The sequence below is a fragment of the Orcinus orca genome, chromosome 2 (assembly GCF_937001465.1).
Source record: "Orcinus orca chromosome 2, mOrcOrc1.1, whole genome shotgun sequence".
NCBI classification, from domain to species: domain Eukaryota; kingdom Metazoa; phylum Chordata; class Mammalia; order Artiodactyla; family Delphinidae; genus Orcinus; species Orcinus orca.
In genome coordinates, this window is record NC_064560.1 from 161801045 (window position 1) to 161820362 (window position 19318).

A 19318-nucleotide genomic window follows, 5' to 3' on the forward strand; every position below is an offset into this window, starting at 1 on the left:
TTGTACATGAGGCTGTGTTAGCTTTTTATTTTGGAGAGAGTTGTATTTCTGTTTTCCCAGGAGCCTTTTTTTCCAATTAAGCATTTTTTTCTTATACCTTTTTAAAATTGTAGTTGATTTACAATGTTATGTTAGTTTCAGGTGTACAGCAAAGTGATTCACATATATATATTATATATATATATAATATATATATATTCTTTTTCAGATTCTTTTCCATTATAGGTTATTACAAGATATTGACTATAATTCCTTGTGCTATACAGTAGGTCCTGTTATTTTTCTATTTTTTATTTTTAAAGATGTTGGGGGTAGGAGTTTATTAATTAATTTATTTATTTTTGCTGTGCTGCGTCTTCGTTTCTGTGCGAGGGCTTTCTCTAGTTGTGGCAAGCGGGAGCCACTCTTCATCGCGGTTCTTCATCGCGGTGCGCAGGCCTCTTACTATCATGGCCTCTCTTGTTGCAGAGCACAGGCTCCAGACGCACAGGCTCAGTAGTTGTGGCTCACGGGTCCAGCCGCTCCACGGCATGTGGGATCTTCCCGGACCAGGGCACGAACCCATGTCCCCTGCATTAGCAGGTAGATTCTCAACCACTGCGCCACCAGGGAAGCCCCTATTTTTCTATTTTATATACAGTAGTGTGTATCTGTTAATCCCAAACTCCTAATTTACCTCTCCCCACTCCCCAACCCCCAAGTTGAGTACCTGAGTGCACCCCAAAGAGAGATTTTTAACAAATAAACAGAGAAGGAGCAAGCACCCATTGGTGAGCTCTGCCCATGCTGCTGCCCTCGCCTCTGTGTGCGATCCTTCCCCACCAGAGAGGCAGGAAAGCCAAGATCCCCGAGCCAGCACATCCGTTCTCACCACCAAATCAGCATGGTGGGTCATCTCTCCTTGGCTTCCTGAGATTTCCTGATGATCCTCTCTTTGGAACGTAAGGTCAGCACTGTTCCTGGAACTGGTGTCTGCTGGATAGTTTACTTGCCCTTTTGTTTCTTCCCTTCAGAAGGAAATGGTTTCTGAATGCCTTCTTACCTTTTTAAGTAGAAGGTATTATTATCATTCCTTGTCTGTAGAAGCTGTTTGGATGCCCATTTATATAACACTAGAGAGTCATAGATGTTCAAGACCTGGGGGATTCGTATGGTATAATAACGTCAGTGCGTCCTCTGAATTCGGGGTGAGGGGTGTTCTTGTCTGTCGTTCAAGGAGAGTGAGGGGTTGAACAGGATGGGCACCAACATCTTACCCAGTGTAACTCCTAACCCAGTATTACTTTCCTTCCCCTCACCCTTCCCATCATCATCTTTACCCCCACCCCCAAGATTGGGTAGCCATACACCCAAAACTCAAAAGTCCTCCCAAATTTCACATGAGCTTGGATAGAGAGCTGAGAACTTGCGTGTGAGAACACTCCCCACGGAGCACAGAGTCGCGGGAGGAGGGGAGGGGGGGCACACAGCTTTTAGCCCAGTTTTCTACTTGAAAAAAATTCCCAAGTCATTAACCAGTGATCCTGACAACTGAAAATAACCATAGTATTCACCCCAAAATGTACAGCGGAAGACTTTTTCTTGCTTGCCCTTTTGTCTCTCATGTCTCATCTTCGCTGTGAAGGGGTGTGTGTGTTAAATGCTCACACGTGCATGTTCCAAAAGCAAGACCATCCTCCCCTCCGCCCTCAGAGAACAGGTTGTAAAAACTGGCAACACCCACAGAAGGTAGCACAGGAAAGATACATAAAGATACACACTCGTGTGTGAAAAACAGACCTAGACTTTCTAGATCGCTGACCTTAAAGATGATTTTTTAATTGTTATTTTTTTTTTACTTGGTTTTGGTATAAATACACGTTTTCTGTTGGCCACCATGTTACCGAGTTTCCTAAACTGGCACTGAATTATCCCAAAATGTGAATAATCATGACACAGACGAAAATGTACGGTTTGCTTAGAGGTTCTGCAGTTGCGCTGAGCTTTGGCCTCTTCAGCTCCAGAAAGACTTGAGGGAGTCCTCGTGAGTCCCCAGAGCTTAGGAAGGTGATGCCCTCTGTCTCTGAGGTGAGCATTCCTTTGTGCTAAATCATCTCCGGTGAGAGATCACAAGGCGCCAGTGCTGACTTGGGTGAGGTCAACGCCCTTTTCTCCGGGCTCACACAGGTGGCCAGGTTAAATAAGTGCTGAAAGGAGTTTGGTGCTTTCTCCTGAGTCACCTTTGTCAGTTCGGGAGGCATTGTAAACTTGGCCTCAGAAGGAGATTATAGCATGCTTTCGCTCCTAAGCTTTACAGAAATTAAGCTGTGTGTTTGCATGTGGGCTTATCTGTCATCACGCCTATCAGATTTCATCCTCTGTGCGTTGCCTGCAGGAGTCTCGTCTGCCTCTGTGTACAGAGAAGGAACCACAAGTAATTTGGGATCCTCTTTTAGCCCTGAGTGTGTCTCACATCTGTTACCAGGCAATTGACCAGAGCGGCACTGGGCTTGATCCTCTGCATTTCCTACTCCCCTCCTGGCAAAGATTGGAATGGTCAAGGCAGCAGCCAAAGGTGGTCAGCCAGGAGGGGGCTGAGGAAGTGGAGGGAAAACTGGGACCAGGGTCATGCAGAGGACCCAGCTCTCCATCGTTAGAGCCAATTTTTCAAATAGCGTTACAGGGAAAATCCAAAAGTAAGTTACTAAAAGGTCCTTTAAAAAGAGGATAGTTAACATGAAGCCTGGCAGCCCCTGCCCTTTGCCGGGACTGGAGTTCCCATATGAGGAAATGGAGCTTCAGGCTTCTTACTGAAACTAACACCTTCAGAAATGGACCATTTATTCACAGATAGGCCAGGCTAGTGTTGGCAGAAAACAGAAAAATACTGATCTTCCTAGAGGCTTCATTTTTGGCATTCTTTATCATTTTATTAAAGTTACTATTCTCAACTTCCTTCCCCCATTTTAGATTGTTTAGGACCTCTATTCTTAGGAAACTTACATTTTATCTGTGGCTAGCAGCGTGAAGGATTTTTTTTTTTAATGAAGTATTAATACCACATGACTCTTTAATCTTCCTATCTCAGATAGAAGCATAAAGATATCAGGTTTTGTAAAATGAGCATGGAAATCTCTTCTATGTAGGGGTTTGCTAACTGATGCCTGCGGGTCAGAAGAGCTTTTTGTTTTAAGTTGGAAAAACTCTAAGGAACACACTTAAAAACTCTAAGTAGTGCACTTTGTTTTCTTTCATTTGTCCCTTCCAGTGATCAAAGAGCATTAACTTTTAGCAGGTGGTGCTTAGGTTTGGTTTGGACACCCAAGATAATGTGTATCCAGGATAAAGAAGGGTATTGGCCTGGGTTTCATCGGGAGGAAATAAAGACATTGTGTAGTACGCCTCTGGAGGATCCTTCTTTAGCACTTGCTTCCTTTCAATAGCTGCACTTCGGGGGATCACAGCTATCAGGTGAGCTTTCTTTTCCTTCCACACTTGGGAGTTATTGGAGAGCAGTGAAACCCTCACCATTAGTCAGAGATGCTCGGGTCTGGTTTGCCAGGAATAAAACCTTCTTGGCCAACAACACTGGCATTGGCACAAGGGCCCGACCTTGGGCTTCTGTCTCTGAGACTCATCTCTGATCTTAAACTTTTTTTAACCAGTGTTATCACATGACCTTAGTGAAGCTACTGAGATGGCTTGGGTTTCAGGGGAAGCTATAATGAGTATAAAACACAGGCAAGGCAGAGTGTTCAGAGCATTGATAAGGAATAAGTATATGCCCATGTAAAGGCTGCTGGATTCTAATCAGAGACAGGATGGAAAATATAGCCTGCAACACACCTGCAACAGATTTTAGCACTATTCCTGCCCCAGTGCAGAAAGAGAAAGAGGACAGGGCATTTTTGTACTTGTTTCCATTAGGAGGGAATGAAGTGCACTGTAGACTGTCTCTGGAGATATCTCACAGAATATTCTGATGTGGCTCAGGTAAGACATTGATCCGTTGGTGTGTTCAAATATACTTACATACTCACCTGCCCACTCCTTCAGTAACTAGCTCTGGAGATCAGCTTAAACATGTTTTATTTCATTTTTATAAAGCAAGTCCACTTCAGACCCAAGGAAAACATGGCATCTTCAGCTGAGGGAGGTACAGTTGTCTTCAAAATTTTTCTAATTCCAAATAGAGAAGAAAGGATAAGACTGTAGATTGTTGATGTAGGCACAGACCCTGGAGGACATTGCTCTCCCCTCCCACCTGACGACAGATGGGTCATTCAGGTGGTTCTTTCAGTGTCTCCAATAAGACAGTCCCGCTCCTCCCGGGGAAGCGCCTTCTCTCACTTAATGGCATTGAGTATTAGAAATTTTTGTTTTAATTTTCCTTATGACATCCTTACATACACTCCTTTAACTTCCACTCCCCATACTTATTTCTCCCATTTAGAACCGTCTCTTCTGGCCAACAGCACTTCCATTATTTGAAACTATCAACAGTGGCATCTGTCTTTTCTTCTCCAATATAAAGACCCCAGTTGTTGGAAATAAAACCAGGTGGTCAGAATGAAGGATTCCTTGGGTTCAAGCCTATTCCTTTTCTCTCCCTTCTCTTAGCACCTGCTCTGGGTGTACATCTCCATCCCTTCTCCCTCCATAGAGTCAGAGAAAGAAGAACAGCTTGTGGGCCAGCAAAGGAAGTACAACATAGGTAAACACACACAGTGCTGTGCATTCTTACCTGGGCATCATCCCAGGATTGCTCCTGACCTGTCACTGCTCTTTCATCCACAATCCAAATGAGAAGATTGGTAAACCTCAAAAGGAGGTTTAGCATAGTGACTGAGGGCAAAGGCTTTTACTGTTAGATAGGCCTGGCTTCAAATCTCAGCTCTACTGCTCCCAAACTGTGTGGCCTGGGGCAGGAACAGGTGGGTCTGTTCCTCAGTTTCCCTATTTTTTTTTAATTTTTATTGGAGTATAGTTGATTTACAATGTTGTGTTAGTTTTAGGTGTACAGCAAAGTTCATCAGTTATACATATACATATATCCACTCTTTTTTAGATTCTTTTCCCATATAGGTCATTACAGAATACTGAGTAGAGTTCCCTGTGCTATACAGTAGGTCCTTATTAGTTATCTATTTTATATATAATAGTGTGTATATGACAATCCCAATCTCCCAATTTATCCCTCCCTCCCTTTCCCCCCTGGTAACCAGAAGTTAGTTTTTTACATCTGTGAGTCGATTTCTGTTTTGTAGATAAGTTCATTTCTACCATTTTTTTAGATTCCACATATAAGCAATAGCATATGATCTTTGTCTGGCTTACTTTACTCAGTATGACAATCTCTAGGTCCATCCATGTTGCTACTAATGGCATTCTTTTGTTCTTTTTTATGGCTGAGTAATATTCCATCTTCTTTATCCATTCCTCTGTCGATGGGTATTTAGGTTGCTTCCATGAGCTGGCCATTGTGAACAGTGCTTTAACGAACATTAGGGTGCATGTATCTTCTCAAATTATGGTTTTCTCAGGGTAGATGCCCAGTAGTGGAATTGGGTCATATGGTAGCTCTATTTTTAGTTTTTTAAGGAACCTCCATACTGTTCTCCATAGTGGCTGTATGAATTTACATTCCCACCAACAGTGCAAGAGGGTTCCCTTTTCTCCACACCCTCTCCAGCATTTATTGTTTGTAGATTTTCTGATGGTGGCCATTCTGACTGGTGTGAGGTGATACCTCATTGTAGTTTTGATTTGCATTTCTCTAATAATTAGCAGTGTTGAGTATCGTTCCATGTGCCTCTTGGCTATTTTTATGTCTTCTTTGGAGAAATGTGGCTGGCACTGGTGGTTGCCAGCTGTATGCCCACCACCGCAGCTGGCAGGAAGGGGTATGAGAGGAGAAGGTTGCTGACTAGTCTTCATAACGAGGTCAGACTCTACCTGTGATAGTGGCAAAACACAGAGACACAGGAGGCTGCAACATACACAAGCATGCATTTTATCCACCCCAGGGTGGCCTTCATGGCCGTGAACCATACTCTGTTCTGTGTCCTGTGTTCCTTCTCTGCACTCCCTCCTCAGGACTCTCTGTAGAGTCATAAAATTCCTTCTTCCTGACTAGGAGCATCTCCCTGGAATACTGATGGGGATGTCCTATGGCATGCTTACCAGCACTATCTGCTAACTCTCTGCCCTTTGGTCCGAAGTTGAATGAAAGGAAAAGGTCCTTTTGTTTGCCCAACAGCCAAATCCATCTGTTAAGTAGAAAATACAGTGTTCTCTCTCTCCTGGAAGAAAATCTCATTGGATTAATGGCCCTATTTATATAACTAGTCCTCTTCCTATGAAATCAGATTTTGGAAGGAAATATACTTGTAGTCATTGCCTACGTTTGAATGAGTTTCAGAGTACATTTGGACCCTGTTATCTCTAGACACATTGTTAACATGGGGTGTGTTTGAACTCTATCCTCTGGAACATCTGAAAACTCAAAACCAAAGCCGCCTCAGGTGTAGCAGAGCCCACAAGACATGACAAGTGCTATAGCTGACCTCAGAATTATAGGAAGGTGTTCCACTGCACCCTTCACCCTGCATTCAGCACTTCCCTTCTGTTGTGAAAGCAGATACAACTGCACGTTAAAACCTGCGTATCATCTGTATTCTTACTTTCAATTGTCTTTAGAAATCTTTGCTGTCAGAAAAATTGTTTTTCACTGAGACCATCACTACCACCCCCCGTTGGAGTCTGGGGCTGTGAAGGTAGAAACAGACCTTGGTCCCTTTTCCTGGCTGCAAAGTATGAGAGAGAGAGAGACAGAGCCAGATAAGCCTCGGGGCCAAGGCTCACCTCAGATGTTCATCTCTCAGAGGCTTTTCAGTCCATGCCCCTGTCTTTAGGTCGGACAGGATGGCCCTCCAAGTGGTTTAACAAGATGCTTGCTGAAACTCACTAGCTTTGGTTGAAGGCTTGCTCTTGTGCCAGGTATTTTACACTGATTATCTCATTTACTCATTATCATATTAGGATATACAGAAAAGTCTCCATTTTATAGTTGAGGAATCTGAGGTCCAGGGAAGTTAATACATTTGTCCAAAGTCACACAGCTCATCAATGGGAGAACTGGCATCCAGACACAGCAGTGAAGCTGCAGGGCCTCACCAGTTCCCCTCTGGGCCCTCCATATCAGAGGAGCTCTTATATCCTTTATGATCCGTCCCTGGCTGGCAGGAGGCTTGGCAGGACATTCCTGTACAGACCTGGCCTGCATTGCTTATGTTTCTTCAGGAAGGTGCCTGGATGACTGCTTTCCCCTGTGGTCATGCCTTCTCTGCGGCCTTGAAGGAACTGTTCTTTCTCATTCTCTGGGCAGGTGTGCTTCTGATTCCTTCTGGATCCTCTAGAGAAATTCCACTTTCACGAGGGCCACAGGAGGAAGGGGAATATGAAACGAGTCCACACATTCTTGCCCCTGCTCTCCAGTTAGCTGGAGACTTACATTCGGGGTGGAATCAGATTTTCCACCCTGGCCTCCTCCCTCTTTGCGGCTTATAACGTGCTTTCATTGACCCTAGCAGCCATTCTGCTTCCTTTAGTAAATGTGTCCAGAATCTTCCATGGAGTCACTTTATTTTCCTCTTTGGCTGACTTCCCCATTGGGACCACAGTCGGGGAGAAGGTCAGTTGAGGTGAGGCAAGCTTTCAGTATGACCTTAGACACAGCTGAGTGATGGCTGTAAACGCCACGGTTGTTAACTTGTTTGGCATTCGGGTCCCAGTAGGGGCATAAGCAAACAGAGGAAGTTTTCTGCAAGGGGATTGTGCCGTCGCCATCACAGCAGCAGGAGCACCGTGTTTAAGGCGAGTCCTGGGCCTGGCCTCGGGCAGTGCACCCCCTCCTGTCCCCAACCCCATACCCGTCCACCGACATGTACTGTGAACGATTCCAGGCCTGGGACTGATGGTCAGTGTTCCCTGAACTTCCCACCTCTGCATCTTTGGAGGGGGGAGGGGTTAGTCACAGAGGAGCTATAACCCTCCCCGCCCAGCCTTCCACGCCCTCAGCACCACCCATCACCCCTCCTCCTGCCCGGAATGGTCCCTGTGCTGGTTTCTGTTCCGTGGTCTTCATCCTGCTCTGGCTTTCTCATGAGCTCCTGCTGCCACCCCGGCCTTCTTTCCACCCTATGCCAGGGCTTGGAGCCAGGGCTCAGGCATGAGGGGAGCCAGCCGGGTATGAGGCCGAGGCGAGTGGTGGGAACAGGGGGTCACCCGCCCCAGCTAATGAGGCAGCCACTGCTCAACTCCAGGTCATTTTCACCAAGAAGAAGTGCAGGTCCAATGTTCCAGAATATTCCATCTTCCAAGGGAATTTGGAAAACTTGACTTTCATGTGTGTGATGTGACATTTGCTACTTTTTAAATGTTTGACAAGTAGTTAAAATTATTTTAGAAACACTCTATGTGGGCCAAATAAAATGTCTGTGGCCTGGAGCTGCTCTCAGTTCTATTCTCTCTCCCTCCACCTCTGCCCTCCCAGCATCAGCTCTTTCTCACCAAACGGTGATGGCCCTAGGTGTCAGACCTCTCACCCTGGCCTGCACCCCAGGCTTACAGGGCTAGTCAGCTCCTGGGGGATGTTTGCGCATCTCAGATGCAAAGCTGAGCTCACCAACCTCCCAGATCTGCAAGACCTTGAGAAATGGTACCCTTTTTGTTTTCATCCCTTTGACCAAAGTTACTACCGCTACTACTACTATACTTCTGTTAACACTAATACTCCCAACAATAATCAGTCTCTCTTTTGTTATCCTTTTCCGTCCCTCAACAGCCGGAGAGGACCCTGGGACCTGGCTGTCCTCCTGCCCCTTCCCCCCAGCTCCAGGCAGTGTGGAATGTGCTCATTTTTCTTCCACAAGCTCCCCAGGACCTGCGCCCCTCTTTTCCTTTCCACTAACCAGAAAATCTAGTTTCCAGACTTGTCGTGTCTTCTCGGCTGTCGTCTCAGCATCCTAACTAGTCAGCCCCCTACCCACAAATCTCTTACCCCTCCATGAGGGATTTTTCCATCCCATCGTGGCTAGAGTCATCCCTGAGTCACAGGGCAGCTCTCGTCATTCACCTCTTCGTACGCTTTCGTCGGGTCCTACTGGCTGCCCCACGGTTCCTCGGCCGTCCTTTCACGGCAGCCCTACCACCCTATAGGCTCCCTCACCAACGTGGCCGGTGGTTGCCTACCGCTGTGCCAACTGCGTTCTCAGGCGCGACTGCCCTCTTCCTTCCTGGCTCTGTTAATTCTGTGTATCTGCCTCATGTCAGCAACTGTCATCTCTTCTGGGAGGCCATCGCCTGCCCTCTCACCACCAGCCCCCAATGCGATTTTCCCAGTCTCTCTCCGAAGCTCCCGCTGCACTTGGCAGTGTCTCTCTTCCTTTCGTCCAGCTGCGTTACAGATAAAGTGTGCTTGCCTCGGCCCCTTCTCTTGATCAGCTCCTTCTTGGGGGGAGACACTGTCCTTGTCATCCATGTACCCACCCCCTATGAGGCCTAGTGCACTGCCTTGCATAGACACCTACAAACCTTTGTAAATTGAATTTTTTTATGTGGAGAATGAATATCTTGAGCCCTTTAGATACAGCCAAAGTTAATACTGCTGGGCTTCCCTGGTGGCGCAGTGGTTGAGAGTCCGCCTGCCGATGCAGGGGACGCGGGTTCGTGTCCCGGTCCGGGAAGATCCCACATGTCGCGGAGCGGCTGGGCCCGTGAGCCATGGCCGCTGAGCCTGCGCGTCCGGAGCCTGTGCTCCGCAACGGGAGAGGCCACAACGGTGAGAGGCCCACATACCACAAAAAAAAACAAAAACAAAACTGCTTGGTTATTTGAAAGGATTTATCAGAATTCTAAGCATAAGCTAGTGAAAGGGCCATTCTGCCTGACTCCATTCCCAGGGATGAAGTTTATAGAGGAGAGCAGCCACGATTTGGTCTCCTGTTCCTTGGGCAGTGCTTTTCCACGGTGCCCCTTGGGAGGCTGGCTTGCGTGCCGGGGCAGGGAAAAATGGGCAAAGTTGTTCAGACACCAGGGCTTCTGCCACCCTGGCATCAAGAGCCCCACACTGTTCCTCTTGCCCAGAAGAACAAGTTGTACTCACACATTCACAAGGTGTCCTCTGCTCGCACCGTTGGCAGGCCTGGGAGTTTCCCACAAGCCATCTGGGTCTGTTCTGCTGTCCTTGTAGCTTGAGTTTTTTGCAGCATTGTTTGTTTTTTGTTAATTAGCTCTTAGAATAGACATGGCTATTCCATCAGGGATTGTATCCCATTGACTTTCCTAAGGAGAGAATCTACTCATTTCTTTTGTATATTTATTTTCCCCTGCCTTTCTGAGTTGCACAGACTTATCTGGGGAGAGCCCACGCAGCATGAGCTCCTAGCTCTTTCAGAACGGAGTTGTTTATGAGATATATTTCCTAAGTCTACGCTGATCACCGTGCGTGCCCAGAGTGCTAACTGCTGTGGAGCTCTGAAAGCTGCTTTTACTTTCGAGCTCCACGTCCAAATTCAGCGCCACCAGGCCTTTCATTCCTTGTCTCTAGGAAAGAGGAGAAACCATTAAACCCCATCCGTGTCTTCAGTTTTTACTGGCTCCCCTTGGAAGCTTTTTTAGCATTTTATGAGGTCTGTCCTGTCAGATTTGCTTGGGGACTTCGGCAGCCTCCTCCCTCCACCTGATCCCGTTCACCTGAAGCAATCCACGAGGTTTTGCAGCTTTGGACACCTGACATGGCAGGGCTGCTCACCTCCCAACCCTACCCTTTCTTGTGTGCACCTTCAAGATTTTTTCCAAAATACTGTGTAAATTCCACTCCAAAGCCATTTCTATGAACACACCATTACTTTTGTGTTCATAAATCAGACTTGGAAAGGGGTTCTTGGGGACTGTTATAAATTCATTTAAAGATAACTTGATTGAAAGTTTTTAAAAAGTTGTTATCCAAGGCAATTTTCTTTTGATAATGGGAAATTAGCTTATGTGTCTTTAAAATTGAAAATGACATTCTGGCCATGAAAAGTGAATTATCCTATACGGGTCTTGGGTCAGGATACGATCAGAATGCCTTTATTGACCACTCTGGGAAAGGAGGGTTAGCCCAAAACATCTTGATAGGAGCTCAGCTGCGAGGAAGTGCCCAATTGATATAAATGCAGAGGATTTATATACACACATTCCTTGAATGTATGGCAGTGCTTTTAAATTTTGGACTATGTGGCAAGAGTCCCAGTCATGAGACATTTCAAAATGGAGGGGCAGGAGAGAAGGGAGCATCTCAAAGGAAAAAAACTTTTCACTCAAAACTGTGATATCTTTGTTGCATAATAAAAGCGGCCAACTTTGTTTTTCCTGGAGCCCGAACACAGAACTTTTAAGTTTTTCACCCTTGCGGCTTCTTCACACAGCTCTTCAGAAAAATGACTCTCATTCTTCTCTCTGTGGTCTTGTCAGAGAGTGGGAATCCTGGCCGGCTGGTTGGGTCTCTCAGAAGAATGGCACAGCTGTTCTGAAAAGTAGCCCCATTCATAAGATGCCGGCTGTCCACAACTGCAGTGCTAGAGAAAAGCACACTATTTTATAAAGCGTTTCTTTTCTTTAAAGAGGAAAAAAAATATACATGGTATTTACAGGACAGAAAACCGGGCCCCTCGGTTTTATTTTCGGTGCCACGTCTGAAATGGAAGTGGGGAAGGCCATAAATACACATGAGCAATTTGCGCCTCATGTGTAAAGGAAAATTGCGCCTTTACGGGATGATTCATGGTGGCTGTGCCGCTGGGAAAATTCAGCCGGTTAAGCCAGATCAGCCGGAAAGCCTCACATCGGCTCTTCTGCCAGAGCGAATGCCTACCGTCTTGTGACATACTTATTGTCTAGGATTGAATGATTGACTCTCTTTCTCTCCCTCTCAGTTCATGACCAAGAACCCCACTATGCGCTTGGGCAGCCCGAGTCTGGGTGGCGAGCATGCCATCTTGCGACATCCTTTCTTTAAGGAAATCGACTGGACCCAGCTGAACCATCGCCAAGTAGAACCGCCTTTCAGACCCAGAATTGTAAGTTGTCCAAGACCACCTTAGTAGACCTTCTTCTTTCTGAAAACGTCTCAGTGTTTCACTGAGCAGCCCAGTGGTCCCCTGGGGAATGATCAGACCGGAAGCTCAGCCTGCCGCTCTGCAAAGTACTTCACCCAGGAGGAGGCTGGGCTCCTTGCCCCTGAGGCAACGTCTCTGTGTGTGTGCCAGGGTTACTTCTCCAAAAGTTTTTACCTCTTGCTTGCCCTGGCCCCATCCTCTCTTAATTTAAAATTTCCTGGGGTCTAAGAGGCCTTGAAACTTTCCAGGTTTCCCCAACATTGTTCCTAGCTGCTTTCCTTACGCTCCTTAGTCAGGGTGCCTTTCCCAAGCCCCCAAGAAAGTAGAGAGGCCATGGAATGCTCCTCAAAGCCCTAAGCCTGGCTCCCTGGCTTGGAGAGCTCAGGTCTGTAACAGCTACTGCAGCACAGGGCTCAGGGCAGAACAGGCCGAGTCCTCTTTGACTAGGAAATACTGGGAGCACCTCACTAGGAAGTGAGGCAGCTGAGTGGGGTGGCGTTCCTGAGGGTGGTCCAGCTCTCGGTCTGAGAGCTAAGCTCCTTCTCATGGGTGGGTCAAGAGAACCACAACGGGAAGGCAGAGAAGCTGGGCTGGCAGTACTTCAAGAGTTAGTTAGGGGGACGAGGGGTGCTCAAAGGCAGAGAGAAAACTATCATTGACTCAAGGAAGAGAAGTAGGAGGTCTCACAATGGTAAAAATGATCTCTCCAGCGTTAGTTTATGAAGATGTAAAATACACATTTCCAAGCGTCATTAGCTTCATCTGTAACAGCCTGCTAGGTTGCAACACAGAGACAAAGCCACTTCCTTTAATGGACATCCCCCTGCCAGCCCCTCTGGGAGGAGGGAAAGCTTTGCCAGCAGGGCAGAATGAATCTGACTATTGAGTAAAGTGAGAGGCATTTGTTCCCTAAACTCAGCATTTCCAAGAAGTCTTTCAAGAAAATCTCTTCAAGCATCTAGACCTTTGTAAGACAGGAGGTGGGGCAAGCGTGACTTTGCTCTACCTCTGTTGGTTTATGTGCCTCTCCATTAGGCCTGCTGAGAAGTGGTACCTCAGTGAAATGGGGAGGGTGAACCAGCTGGCTGGGTCAGGTGAGCACATTAATTTTTTAGTTTCCCAACCTAAGGCTGGCCTGCTCAGCAAGATTTTTGTGGGGTTAGTGAATTGGCGGTTACCAAATGCCCTAGTAATACACAATGCAGTAGAAGTAGTATAAAGCACTGTTTAGCCGATCGTCATAACTGTGGATAACACTACCAGAGAGTTGCAGGGCAGGCCTCCGAACTCACTGAAATGGGCTAAGTCCCGTGGAAGATGACTAAACCTCAAGTGCATAGAATCTGAAATTTCCCTTGTTTCCTTTTTGACAGAAATCCCGAGAAGACGTCAGTAATTTTGACCCCGACTTCATAAAGGAAGAACCAGCTTTAACTCCAATTGATGAGGGACATCTTCCTATGATTAACCAGGATGAGTTTAGAAACTTTTCCTTTGTCTCTCCAGAATTGCATCCATAGCCTTATGGGGAATGGGAGAGATGGCATGAGAATCAAAAGGGGATAGAGATTTTCCAGGAATTTCCTTTGTGGGGAACTCCTCAGCATCAGCCTTAGAACAAGAACCTTACCTTCAGGGAGCAGGTGGAGAACTCTGTGAAGGACGGAACGTCAAGAGATCAACTACAGTATTTCAAGTCCTGAGGGAGCCACGGTCCTGGAAACAGTTGATACTGAAATGAGATTTCATGAAGAAATACACTGCTCAGCCTCTGAGTTTCCATAGCTACTTGGGGTTCGGGAGATTAACAGGAGCCAAAAGGAGAAAAGGTGTGAAGAATAAATCAGATCCTAGAACTTCTGAGCCAATCAGGCGTTTTACTTCAAGGGACAAACCTAGACTTTGTATGGAGTGCCGGGCTCTTCTGTAAGCCACTGAGCCCCGAATACTGGCAGACTTCTGCAAGAAGTCTGTAAATGCTAAGGAAGAACTTGAAGAGAAGGAAAGGGATGGCTTCCAAATAGAACAATTTACTCTGAACAAAAAAGTGTGTCCATAAAGCTCATAACTTAAAACCCCATCCTGACAACAGATGGGCACCAAGGCAACGGCTACAGCTTATTCTTTTAATAGATATTTATTGAGTGCCCAGTGAGACGGGGCCGCAATACCCAGCAGTGTAAACAACAGACTTGCTTTCACCAAGCTTTCATCCTTAAGTTACGTGAATGGCATTTGCGTTCTGTGAAAGGCCTCTCCACGTTGCCTACATCATACTTTGCACATAACGTTTTTCACAGAAGGCAGCTCGATGCCCCAACAGCAACCATCCACATAATCGGCAGGTTAATCTGCAGGTGAGCTCAGGTGCTCGCTGACTTGTGGAATCTCATCGTGGGGGCAATGTGCCAATATTGCTCTGGACTCATCACTGAAGAATCGCACTCCACTCGCACCCATGACCAGACTTATGGCTTATACCTTAGCAATTTATTTAAATTATATTTTAAGAGACAAAGATGTTTGTTTGGTATGCATTTTAATAATTAGAAATGGCTCTTGTAAGCAGGACATGTATCAAAGAAGGACCTTATAATACGCACCCATGTATGCAGTTGGAGAATTTTATCTGGCTGAAATAAATGCATTTTGTAACAAAAGGGATTTTTCTTGTCTAGAAGGATTTGTCCCATCCCCACTAGGAGAGGAGATATGTAATTAAAATAAGCTTTGAGCAGAATGGATAGAACTCTTGACTCAAAGCAATGTCCTGAGAGCAAAGGTTGGCATCACATTGTGTAAGGCACTTAAATGAATGTGGCCTGTCTCTTCCTAACCACAACTTTCATCCTGAGTCAGGGTAATGACTGCTAAGTATTGCTGCCACGGAGTAACCCTCAAACTCCTAGTAGCTAGACATAGTAATTGCTTATTTCTCATCCAGTGAGAGCAAGTTCAACGGCCCTCTTCCAACTCATAACTGTGCCCTCTGATAATGCAGCTTCCAAGATTGCCATAGCAAGGGAAGGGAGAGATGGAGGCGGTGCTTACTATTTAACTACATCTCCTAGAAGGGACACACATCACCTCTGCTCACACCAGATTGGCCAGAACATGGCCTCCCTCTAACTACACACAGGACTGGGAATTATAGAGCAGCCAAGGGGTATCTGGGCAGAAGTGACGGTCTCTGTTGGGGATTCTTTGTTGCATCCCAACGTGAAAAATGACTCTCGAATGAAGAGAGTAGCTAGGAGCCGCCCTTTATGTTTAGCTCTTAGCAGTGCATAGATACTCTCCCCCACGCAGTTTTACTAGATCTTCCCAGTATCCCTGTGAGGCGAGCAGCTCATTCTACCACTATTTCCGGTGTGAATACCATGGTACATCTTACACACGAGAACAAGAGAGGCTCTGAGAAGCTGAGTTAGTTGATTACCCAAAGGTTTCAGACTTGGTAAAGAGTGGATCCAGTCTAGAGTCTAAATCTTTGATGTTCTGATCCAACAGACTTCTGGAAAGGGAGGCTCATTCTGACTTGAGGACTTTTTTTGGCCTTTGTAGCGACTTCGCAGCTCTGAAGAGCAGTGGGGCTGATGAGCTACTGGATATGGTTTACTCCACAGTGTAAAGAACCACAAAGAATAAAGCAGGCCCCCTGAGTTCATTTACAAAATCCATTATCACAGGCCTGCAGAGGACCCAAATATCTTCCAGACTCAGCAGCTTCCCTCGTCACAATCTATTCTCAAGCCTGCTACCTGGGTCCCCCAGTTCAGGTTCAGTCCATTCTTCTAAGATCACTCCAGACCTATCAGACAGATTATCCAACAGCCAAAGCCTGCAATGATGGGATTTCCAGCCCTTCATCCCCATCGCTCTTCTATATGTGAGGAGAGAGAGGAGGTACGTGATATTGACCTAAAGCTCAGTCTCCGACTCCAGGGTTAGAGCTCTGTTTCACATCTTTCATCAGTTCTTCTAAACCTCACATCCCTTCTGAGAATCACAAGGCCACAGGCCCACACTTCCTGAGGCGGGCTGGCCACGAGCCATTTGATAAGCAGGTGCTGAGTCTGCTGGGGCTGCCCCGTTCCCTGAGCTCAGCAGGTACCATGGAGGTCAAGACGAGGTCACACTGACACGTCCCTCCCTCAAGACCATCTCGCCTCTTGCAACAGGAATCTTGAGAAATGCTCAGGCCTTATCACCCTACTCCCTCTTCCCGACACCCGTTTGTCCCTACCCTCCCAAACTATTCCACGCCAACCTAAGTTAGACATGCAGCCTTGAGTATTTGAAAGAATAAACCGTAAAGCATTTGCTCTGACGTGTTGATTATCCTTTGACTGCAGAAGGGGTTTTCACTTACTAATGGCTAACATTCATTGCACATTTACTATGTATGAAGCCCTGATGCAAACACTTTCAATGTATTTACTCATTCAGTGCCCCAAGGGGTGGGTACTCTCATCTTCATTGTACAACTGGGGAAACTGAGGTATTAAGAGAGATTAAGTAACCTGTTTAAAGTCACACAAGTAAAGCAGTAGGGTCAGGATTGGGACAAGGCGGTTTAACTCCTGAGTCCCTAGTTTTAGCCCAATTTGTTGAAATTCCTCTATTAAGGCCAATTTTATTTTTCCCACTTTTGTAAGGTATTGAGAACAATAAAAAGGGTGTAGGGCTTCCCTGGTGGCGCAGTGGTTGAGAGTCCGCCTGCCGATGCAGGGGACACGGGTTCGTGCCCCGGTCCGGGAAGATCCCACATGCCGTGGAGCGGCTGGGCCCATGAGCCATGGCCGCTGAGCCTGCGCGTCCAGAGCCTGTGCTCCGCGACGGAAGAGACCACAACAGTGAGAGGCCCGCGTACCACAAAAAAAAAAAAAAAAAAAAAAAAAAAGGGTGTAAACTGGATTTAGCAGAAAGCACTAGATAAGCTGCCTGCTGGGCAGGATGGTATTACTCAGCCGGTCTGCAGAACCATTTACCAGCAGTGAAACCATGTGATTTGCATGTCAAGGGCCTGGAGCTGCTCATGCACCCCCTTAAAGGAACTGGGGCAGGTCAGAATGACGTAATCAGGACTTGGGCCGCCCCAAGGAAGAGGAAACAGTCTGGTAGTCTGGGTCATAAACCCAGACTGGATGCTGTAAACCCTGTCTGAACCCCTGGGGTGACCTCTGAGCCTTGAGGGTAAGGGTGCAGGGTGAGGGGTTCCGTTCGCTTCCTCTCCCCTCCCGGAGGAGCTTCTTTGTGTTTTGGTAACCCACCCTTGTGATCCACCCTGCTGGTAGTACGGCATCATCAGGAAAGAGGCATATAGCCCAAGTCCTACCCGGGCAGCTGCATGTTTCCGGCTACAGAGCTGATGTAACTTGGCAGTAAAGAAGAGTGAAATAAAAATGCCCCGTTTATCATTTGTTGATCTTAATTAGGTTCACATTGCCATAAACATATTCCAGCCACAGATCTGGCCTTGACCACACCACAGGCCAACGTCATAAAGCTTTAGGTCCTCTTTATTCCCGGATTTGGTCATCCTCATTGCTTAACCTGGCTGTGTTGACTTACAATGACTAGGCAGCCCACTGTGACTGCCCCTGGCTCAGTGTCCTACAACTTCTCATTTTATGTCACCTGGGGATAAGACTCAGATACAGCTGGAGACATTTGCAGTGGAAATGAGCCCTGTGGTCATAGTTGCTCTGAACTGAGGTGTGGGTTGGACAGAACGGGTCCAAGTGCGGCTATAAATGAGGATTTGTCGTCTCCCTTCCTTCCTGTGTTGAATTAGAACCAAAGCTGAATGCCACCGTCGGCTTCTTCCTGTCCCAGCTGCCCCTCTCCCCATCACCTCCACTCCCTTGTCAGTGCTTTCTCTCCTCCCCCTCCCCTTCCACACTCTTTATTCCCTGGTGTAATAAGTCAGTTCTGTACTCTCTCTCTCCCTCTCTCATTTGATTTTTACAGCCCAGCCGGTCATACAGCCAGTTTTCCAACCACCAAGATGACATAAAATCCTGATTTGCCTACGTTATAGGCTCTTTTAGAGCCCGGAAATGGCAGCCGTCTTCCCTTGTGTTTCTGCATCTCCAGCATCACCACCGCACCCCACCCCCCGTGTCAGCTACTGCCCTGGCATAGACAGTCTCTGAGTGCAGCCCTGCCTGTGCCGCCCATGGTTCTTGGAGGTAAGCCGTCACAGGAGTGAGCTGGGCAGAGCGTAGGTCTGTGTGTTAACTCTGCCTCTTCACATGTGTGCTTGGAGAAAGGGGGTCAGTTCCCCAGCCTCCCATTTTCTGGCCCACACGCTGCACTCTGGCCTGCTCGGTCCAATCCGCAAATCAGTTCAGAAGAACCTGTGACCACAGGGCTCATCTGTGAAGTGGGAGTGAGAATGACACCTGCCTGGCCCATCCTATTACTGCAGGGCTTAGATGTGATACTCTACGTGAAACCCATACTACAGGGTGGGACATAGAAAATGCTCAGTCAGTGGTAACAATGATTACTGTGAGCTATTCCAGAGGACCAAGGGAAGGTTGCATGTGATGCCCCCCAGAAAATGGGCAGAGTGGGACCCCCATGTCCTCCATCCTGCCCATCTCACCTATGGGGATGCCTGCCAGCTCCATGTTGGAGGGCTTTGTACTTTGCTAACTAGTTGGCTGCTGAGATTTCTCAGGAGACTCTTTTAAAAACTTCTCCTAGGATGTTTTGAGTCCATGCTGCCCTGATTGACATGCAGAGTCAGCATTAAGCTTGAAACTGTGCTGCTCACCCTAAAAAAAGAGACTAAGAAGTACCCATGGTTTTCCCCTAAAATGGCTCTTCTCTCAAGCCTTTCAGGAATTCTTTCGTTCTGCTGGATTTAATCTGAAGGTACATTCAACTGACTTCTGACCAAATAACACGAGAACTACACCTCAACACCAATACCTGCCGGGTACCCTCTGGACCCTCAGCACGCCTGTGGACCAGTTCGGAAAAGAGAACACGTGTGCTCAAGATGTCCACTGCATCCTAGCATGCCTAAGGATTGGAAGCCAACCGTAGCGTACAGAGCCTGTTCTTCCTGGATTAAGATACCTATGAAGGTTTCTGGTAAAACCAGAGAGCGCGTAGTCCTATGTGTTCTCACTAGAACCTGGGCCGTAGCACCCCTGTCCTCATGT

General features: G+C 47.0%; 1 protein-coding gene across 2 annotated transcripts in view; it reads left to right on the forward strand.

Annotated features, from left to right (window-relative positions):
* The window catches only part of PRKCH (protein kinase C eta), a 223959-nt gene extending 209155 nt beyond the window's left edge, over positions 1-14804 (forward strand). The window contains exons 13-14 of one of the 2 annotated variants that reach the window (XM_004262103.4): positions 11958-12101; positions 13514-14804. In XM_004262103.4, the coding sequence (XP_004262151.1) occupies positions 11958-12101; positions 13514-13660 (291 nt within the window). In that variant the 3' untranslated portion in view covers positions 13661-14804. Of the gene's footprint in view, positions 1-4599; positions 6293-11957; positions 12102-13513 lie in introns of those variants that run through there. The other variant, XM_033421268.2, reaches the window with a different exon arrangement.
* Positions 14805-19318: the final 4514 nt, after the last annotated feature.